The sequence below is a fragment of the Amphibalanus amphitrite genome, unplaced genomic scaffold, assembly GCF_019059575.1.
Source record: "Amphibalanus amphitrite isolate SeventyFive unplaced genomic scaffold, NRLGWU_Aamphi_draft 001173F_arrow, whole genome shotgun sequence".
Lineage (NCBI taxonomy): Eukaryota > Metazoa > Arthropoda > Thecostraca > Balanomorpha > Balanidae > Amphibalanus > Amphibalanus amphitrite.
Genome location: NW_024882667.1, coordinates 9,432 through 18,113, shown reverse-complemented (window position 1 = coordinate 18,113; position 8,682 = coordinate 9,432). Strand labels below are relative to the sequence as shown.

Sequence of the window (8,682 nt, the reverse complement as noted above, 5' to 3'; positions counted from 1 at the left end):
ACCAGACGGCGGTGGTTGGCGTTGAGCCAGCGCAGGATAGCCTGCCCTGCGGGGCTCCACCGGCTGAAGTCGCTGTTCGCAGCGGCTCCCGTCGGCGGCCGGTACTCCTCGCCTGGAGCCGGTCCGAATTCCTGGCATACTTGATGGCAGATATTAACCTCAACCACTGTCAACTCCATCGGTCAGCATTCCAAAAGATCGGCCAATCATACATTCGCCCAAGATCGCCCACCAGACCTAGCATCGCTAGCCAAAAGTGCACAATCCACAACAGTTACGTTGCTAGGCAAACGTTGAAAAGTTAATACGTGAAAACAGCCATCCAGGCCCTACACGATTGGTTGATCGGAAACAGCTTTTCTCGGCATCTTTTGGTCACACTGAGCATTTCACATTTGTGTTCATTAAACGCTGATGAACCCTTGCCCGAGTCTTATCAACAGAGGAAGCGGGGCCTTCTTGGTCCTAGCTCGCTGAGCCTCTCCGAGGCGGAGGCGCCGGGTGATGCTGATGGTGACGATGACTCAGAGCACGCCTACAGAGGACGGGCGGACCAAGTTTGGCAACCAGCGCGCCTGCTCCTCCACACGTGTCTTGAAGAGGTGAGATCTGTGAAGGGTGCGGTTCTTTTGGCTGCACCCTTGTCGCCAGTCGGAACGGTTTGTTCTTTTCTTGCACAAAAAAGAGCTTCGCTTAATTGCGACACACTGGCTAGCTTTCACCATGGTTTAGAATTGATAACGGATCATGGCTCATGGAACAACAGACTGTGAATCGTAAATGAGGTTTGCGGTTTGTGGCTCAATAGTTCTTACATTCGCCTCCAAAGCTCATTTCGATATCCATTTAATAAATGTTCAAATGCTCATCTTGCAATCATTTATTCAGTGGGCCTACCAAAAGACTTCATTTGTCGCCTTTGTAAGTTTTGTCGATTCCTCGAATGTCAGATGTCAAAGACCCTCATTGACATGAGCTCGAGCCGTCGAACTTTGAAACTATTGTCTTGAAATGGTGACCTTTTGTTTTTCCTTTTCAGAAACTGAAGGACTGGGTGGAAGCTACCGCTGCACCCATGTCGCCTGTCGCGGCACCCGTGAGGATGACGAACGGCTGAGGAGGACGCTGGTGCTGTGGCAGCGTCGGCCATCTTCTCTGGTCTTCAGCGACGGGGTTCCTGCTGTTACCATTCGTGTGGTTAGGGGCGCATAACGACCTCGCCGTCAGTGCGACCCTAGCCCTAGCAAGCAAGGGTTGTTCTAGCAGTAGCATTATTTAACACGCGCAGTGGAAGGGGGGGCGGATTTCGCCCTCCCCTCCGGTTTTTCGCCAATAACTCGCGCCGTAAACCTAATATTAATGTGAAATTTTGGCTACCTGTCCAAAATTGAATTGTGGATCTTCTCGTGCAAGAAATAAGAAAATCGGTTCACAACTTTTCTAGTAATAGCGGTGTAAAGTCAAACATCCTGCCGCCGCGGCGGCGCGGCGGCCGGCGCTAGCCGTTACGCGCCGCCTGAATTGTAGACTGTGCCGGGGCGGGACGGTTCCGTCTTTACATCGCGCTCCTTACCGCTGATTACATTAGATTTGCGTCAAATTTGGTGAAAAGACTGAGAAATGTACAGGCAATCATATGGTCAAATAATTTTGAAAATCGGCCGGTAAATACTTGAGTTATGAGTGTGTAACAAAATTGTGATTGCCGCGTTTCCCGCGTCGGCCGATCCCGCTTCAGCCGGCGACATCTTACCCTTAGCAGGCTTCCAACTGCCATATTTAAAGTTGGATTAACTAGAAATTCACCATAGATACTCACAAATGTTCGGTCTTTTGTATAATGAAAGAAAAAAGAAAATCGGCCGGTAACTTTTTGAGTTATCGGCGTGTAAACGCAAAAAAGTCGCTAATAAATATGGCAGATTTGACCACTTTTGACCTTATTTGACCTTGAAGATATTGACCTAGGGTCATGAAATTCACACACAACAGAGTTCCCCATGGCCCCCACCTACCCTCCAAATTTCGTCTTTCTAGCTCCAGTGGGAGCTGATATCTTAGGGGGGGGGGGCGACATCCGCCCCCCCCCCCTTCCACTGGGCGTAGTACTCGCAACCCTTCCACTGCGCGTGTTAACCCATTTACGTAAGCCTTTTTTGTTAGTTTTTGTTTCTTCTGATGAGACCTGAACATCTCAAATTTCTTTTATCCTTGATGAGTCTAAGCTGCTAATGAGTGTAAGTGTTAAATCAGTTCGATTTTCACGTGCTTGAAGCTCATAGGCTGAGACGCTGCCTCACGGCTGTGTATTTAACCTGTTGGAGGATGTCATGCTCGCAGTCTGGCAAACGTAAGAATGAAACTGTGTCAATGTGGTTGAGTCCATTCGCACGTGTACGTGTTTCAATCAGTGCACGTAGACCAGAAATGTCTGCCCGTCTTAAAAGTCTAACAGGAAATTGAGAAATGCTCTCAGACCTATGCAGAAATTATTCATGCTGGTGCATGGGCCAATGTTTTTCGCTTTATCTCTTGCTTATGTTCGCCAGACTGCAGCGCCGTCATCGCGGCACCGTATCACAACTTGGTTTAATGTTAATAGGTGGCGCCAGCGGTGCTATGGCAGTGCTGTGACCGAGTGGCGCACATGCCTTTACCGAAGTTCTCTTATGATGACCCGCTTTTGTTTTCCCAGCAATATTTAGCTTTTCAGCTTATATTCTCTGATAGATGCTGCTGTTCTTTTGGAGGAGCTGGTCGGCTCGTCTGTGACACGTGGCAGCAGTTTCCGTCCTGGGGTTTCGTTTTGTGGGACATCTTGTAGACCTCAGTCGTGGCTACCGATGCTAACTACCGTCTCACACGTGATGGAACGGTGGTACTCGTACCAATGTCATTACAGCCTTCAGTGGAGCGTGAATACTGACTGGCGTGACCAGTGACTTCATCCTCGGCATATTGGAGAGACATCATTTTTGGCACGATTCATATGTTCATCGGAACATTTGCAGCTTAATGATGAAATAGGTGTTTTAAAGATGACAACTACGAAACGATTCTTCAACGAATTTGCATTTCGAAACCATTCCATTTCGTGGTTTCACTCGTGATGTTTTCTAAAATAAGTCCTACCAGGTCTGCACGTCCTCTGAAAAGCCTGGTCCGCACCACCACTGTAATGTAGATTACATAAAAACAACTATTCACACGATATTAGTTCATAGAATATCATATATGGCATGGAATGGCACATGACAACAGACGTTTCGCACTGCACATGCTCAGTCTAATTAATAGACGTCGTGATCGCGTGTACAAGCTTCTGAATCGGTACACGAACGTGTAAAAAAGGTCGGGTCACCGGAGGCTTGAAACGTTCTTATTGCTGTCGAGGATACCAGGTGTGGCCCACTGTCACGCCGCATCACGCGGTCAGTGAACTCTGACGCTGAGACCCGTCCACACCCCTGTTCTGTCCGTCACAGCCGCCGTGGAGAGCTGGCGGGTCATCAGCCTCTCCATCATGGCCGCCAGACGCTCCTCGCGCTGGGCGGACAGCTCCGCCTGCTGGAGCAGCAGCGCCGACAGTTTATCGAAATCACTCATGTCTATAGATTATAAAACTCAATCACTTAATCACAACACCGACCGCGCCATGTTATGTTTCTGTTCGTCGGTTCAGAGTGAGAGAGGAATAATAAGAACTAAAGCGATTTATTGGGCCGTGATCCGACGAGGCCGAGATATATACACAAAGACAACAAGTATGGCGTTGGTTATGGAATAAAATAATAGTTAAAAGTGATAAAAATGGTGCGACACCTGGGAAGAAATATTTTTCCATTTATCACAGAACAATGGCAAGGGGCCTGAAACTTAGCTGTGGCTCTTTTGAACGACCGCGAAGAGAACTATAATTGGCAAACAATAACTTGAGTTGACGCCAGTTGTGAAAGTCAATAACACAATCACCGCTTAATGGCCTAATCACAGACGCTGCACTGCGTCACACGGCGACCACGCGACCGCTCAGATGCGCAGCCACCCGGGGAACCAGTTGGATGCTCCGATCCTCTCATACCCCTTCCGCGTCAGGTGTAGGTACACCGTCCGTGCGGTGGTAGCCCTCATCCGCTCGAAGCGCGCGCGCGTTCTTCGTTCACTTCACTTTGCCCCGGTCTTCCTATAGCATAGCTATAGCAATGTTTAATGATGGTTCACGACTCTTCATTTCGGTCTACGGGGACTCAAAAGACGAATACCTACCAATGATAATAATGGTATACTATTATTATTATTATTATTATGCTGTTACTGTAGAAAAAGGTAATAAAATAAATGTTGAACAATTATTTGAGGCCTGCACAATGCAGTTTGCAGGCTTCTGTAATACTTATTAGTGGTGTGACATGGTACAGACTCGCACTGAATGGGGGGCGGAACAGATGCGGTGTTCGGGTTAATGACGTGACAGCGGCTCGGTGCACATGTCTCCGACCCACATCACCGTGGTCGTGTGTAGATTACTTAGATAGGTCTGATTTTCATTTCGGTCCTTTTCAGGGAGTTCTATCGCCCTCCACGGCATTGAAAGGCATAATAATGGTCACAATAGTCGCAGCCCGCAGGCGCTGGAGTAACCCATTCACTGCCCGACCCCCCCCCCCCCCGCACAAACGCTTCTGGTGGGGGGGGGGATTAGTTAACTCCTCGACGTAATGTATTTTACAATATGCAATATACATGCCTGTGCGTTAATTACAATTCGTTGATCTTTTTAGACACGAGTTTTCTGCAAGACAATATCACCGTGAGTGCCAAGTATCAATGATAATTAGCATAAACAAGTAAGTTTTTGTGAAGTATAACTACAACACTGAGTAGCATAGCAACCAGTAATAGCATAGCAAAACGTAAGGTCTGTCATGTGCTTCTGACAGATGAATGTTGAGCAAAAGCAAATTTCATTCCCGCACAATGCAGACTGCAAGCATATTCCTACACCAAACACAGGTTTTTATAACATGACACTGACACAAATCTACAGAGCTAAACACTAAGCATCTACACACACACACTGCGGTGTTCGGGCTTGACTGCCGCACAGTGCATGTGTCACGGACATTCACCGCTGTGGTGTTCACTCCATTGAGTGAAGATCCCTTAGGTCGGCCTGATTTTCATCTCTGTCTTCTTCAGCGACTCCATGGCCCTCCACGGGAACCACCAGATTCCGGTGCGGGAGCCGCCGCTGGCCTCCGAGTACCGTCCGTTCAGGTTGCTGAGCCCGCACCACTGGCCGTACCACCAGGCGCCGCGGTGCACGCGGGCGCAGCTCAGCGTGGACAGATGGTCGCTGTCGCGGTCCTCAGTGGAGAACTGGTAGTTGACGTTCTCCATCAGACCGTCCCCGGCAGTTCCCGAGTAGTTGGTGACGCTCAGTCTGTAGCCGTCCACCTCAGAGGAGATGCGGAACCCTTGGTATATAGCGTATGATCGATTACCGTCAAAAGCCTCCAGATCAATACGGAGCTCGTACTGTCGGCCTGATGACGTTAGCTGATAAAGGTGTTCTAGGCCCCACCAGAATTCCTGGGCTACATTACCAAATCCCTCCTTGTAGTCGGTCCATCCGAGGTAGAAGTCCTGCCGAGGTTCGATGTCCGCCCGTCGCTGGATCACCGTCCAGTTCCCTCCGGTAGTGTCCATGTCGCAGTACGCCTCGACGGGTGACTGTTTGCTGTCATTGCTGGGCTGAAGGAGGTAGGTTCCAGATGTGGAGCCGACGTGCAGGTCACTGCAATCGCGGGCAGCGGTCTGAGCTGCCGCGGCAGGAGAGCGATCAGCGCTGCACCTCCTTTGGGTCGTCCCCTGGCTGTCCGTCGACCGGGCTCCTCGCACGTTGGAGAAGGAGTCCAGGCTTCCGAACAGCGCTGCGTGGTCATGTGCTGCGGCTGCTGAGGTGTCTTCAGCGGACTCCTGTTCGGGCTCGCTGTTGGAGTCATCCAGTTCTGGCCACAGGCTGCCGAGCCGTGAACCTCTGAGTCTCCGTGTTAGGCTGATTGCCGGACGCCGGACGCCAAAATGCACACGCGGGTTGGTGTCCTCGTTGGATGGGCCTGTGGCGGGCTCCTCCGAGGCTAGCCCGTTGAGTTGTGCCCTGACCTCGTTCAGCTGCGACTGCTGACTCGCCAGCTGGCTGGACAGTTGCTCGGTCTGATGACTCTGTCCGTTTTTCAGGGTCTGGGTGGTCAGCACGGAGACCATGGACTCGAGCAGACTCTGGCGGCTGTTCATCGACTCCATCTGCGACTCGAGTTTGCTGACGGCCGGCCGCAGCTCCCGCTGAACGGCCAGCGATATGATTCTGAACATGCCGTTGATGCTGGCGCCGGGCACGCTGGGTGGCGGCTCCGGTCGCGGCTCCGGCTCCGGCTCCAGCAGTACGCCGCAGCCACACGATGCCGCCAGTGCGGCTGACAGCAGCACCCCGGCACAGCTCCAGCGCGCGGCCATGGCGGAGGGAGGAGACGACGCCGACTGGCTGCCGACCGCGGCCGGACTGCCGGCGCGGGCAGCGCGGGACGGCAGCAGGGCTCGGCTGACGTCTGCCCCAGGGGCCACATCCGGCGGCTGGACAGCTGGGACCGACAACAAACAGTGGCTCAGGGACTGGATACCCGGATGCTGGACTCTCTCGGCTCCCCGGCCGCCGCAGGCAGTGACCGTCCAATAACATTCTAGAAGGACTTCTGAAATGGTATGCCGTTGTTGCGGATTTAGGTAACTGAGCATTTCATACGTCGGAAGATGTACAGCTGATGCTTGTTCTTGATGCTTAGCAAAGCTAAGACAGAATGGATTAAATGTGCAACAGCTATTGATGCACGTCTCTGTAGTTCCTCTAAAATTTCAAGCACTCCTGTGGCGGGCTATCTTGAAGTGCTTCAAGGCGCTTTAGGTCACTTTTTCCTAAGGTTTGCCAGACTATGATTGCATTTTCAACTGAGTTTGGCGATTATGTTTATAGAAAGTTGCAGACCAGAGTTATAGGCTAATAGTCATTATAATCATGTAATCTTGTAGCCTTGTATTCACAGTTGTGTGGTAATTAGCGGACGACTGTCCACATCAAAGCCATTGTCTTGCGATTCTGGTGCGTCCAGCTTCTGTGTCACGAGGCGTTTCTGGTTTTTCAGTCTCTTCCATGTTATCTCATTTGTTTTCTTCCAGCCCTCGTCAGTGCGTACGCATGCGTTCATGTTTCCAATTCTGTTCTACATATTCCTTGCGTGTTCGCCCGAGCGTTGTGTGTTCTGTAACGCTTTCGACCGACGGAATGCCGGCCAATTGACAACTGTTTTCATGTGTGTACCTCCTGTGCAATGTGCTCAATGTACTTGTTTCGTTGAATACATTTTATTTCGCTGAATAGATTATTTTTAGTTATGAGCTCTGCGACGCTACTAGCCACACTACCGACGCATACCTATTGATGAAGAATGCTATCTGGGTGTGAGGCTGGGTCAAAGATATGCCTGCCACCAACTGTGTATCGCGGGTGCTGCCCGATCCTGACCTTTCCAGTGTAAATAAGCTGCTCTCTCGGGATGTCTGGGGTTTGACCTATGTCGCCATTGGTGGATGACCACACCGCACTGCGACGACGTCAACCCCTCTTCGTGCAGCCGATGCGCCACAACACAGCAGCAAAAGCAGCCGGAATGGCTCGCCAAACCCGGCGAACATACACATGACTACATAGAAATAAACCAGTATACATAGAGGGGAGCCTTTCCAGCAATGGATGACAATACAATAAGCAATGACATCTTGCATCCGAAGAGTGGGGAAGGAAGGGCACACAAGTAGTGCGCACCGATGCACCACGAATGGGTTAGTTCATCCTGCTGCTTCAGCCTACTGATGACAAAATTGAAATATTGCCCAAGCATGATGAAGTTGGGAGAAAAATGGGAAATCAAAATCAGCTCGCGTGGCGCGTGCCGCCATGGTACCTACAGAATCTGCCTACACCGACACTACAAACTAAAATTTAGAGCATTGCCTCGGACCCGGCGATGCTATGCCTCACAGGCTCGTTTGCTCAAATTGCTCGTTAATTAGCGAGTCCAGTGTTTGCCCTGTCAGGTCGTGCGCATGGATGGCGCACGGTGCGTTTATCCTGCTGTGAGGTGCAATAATTGGCGGGAACTACGGCTGCTTTTCACCTTTTTTCTCAGATGCACACGTTTTTCAGCGTGCTCGTGGCGACACTGGGACTGCAGAACTCAGAAGGCCCACTGCTGAAGGCCAGCTCGGAAAGTCGGGACAGCGATCAGCAAACAGGGCACTCAGACATCACCAAGAATAGCTCGAAAAACCTAGGCGTGTGATCAGAGGCCTGTTTCACTAAAAACTTGTATTTACAAGTGTTTGTAGTTTACAATTCATAAGTATTTTTACCAACTACGTAAAAACCGATTTCACTAAGCTTCATCGCCAGTGGCACCTCCGATAAAAAAATGTTTGCAAATAAACTTGTAAACAGTAAAAATGTTTTTAATCAAGAACTATAGCATGTTAAAGATATTGCTTCTTTGTATCAAATATTGTCTAGTATTCATGTCAAAAGCTGTCTAATTAAATTATAAATAATGATGCTCTTGGAATAAAATATAA

The 8,682-nt window shown here is 50.1% G+C and overlaps 1 protein-coding gene across 1 annotated transcript; it reads right to left on the bottom strand.

The window, feature by feature from the left end:
- Window positions 1-5,163: 5,163 nt before the first annotated feature.
- On the bottom strand, window positions 5,164-6,516 carry LOC122370841 (techylectin-5B-like). Its single transcript, XM_043346779.1, has one exon. It carries the CDS (start codon window positions 6,514-6,516, stop codon window positions 5,164-5,166), a length of 1,353 nt encoding a protein of 450 aa, XP_043202714.1.
- Window positions 6,517-8,682: the final 2,166 nt, after the last annotated feature.

What these genes read in the sequence shown, in the direction of transcription:
- LOC122370841 (XM_043346779.1), bottom strand. Translation starts at nt 6,516, where the DNA reads ATGGCCGCGCGCTGGAGCTGTGCCGGGGTGCTGCTGTCAGCCGCACTG.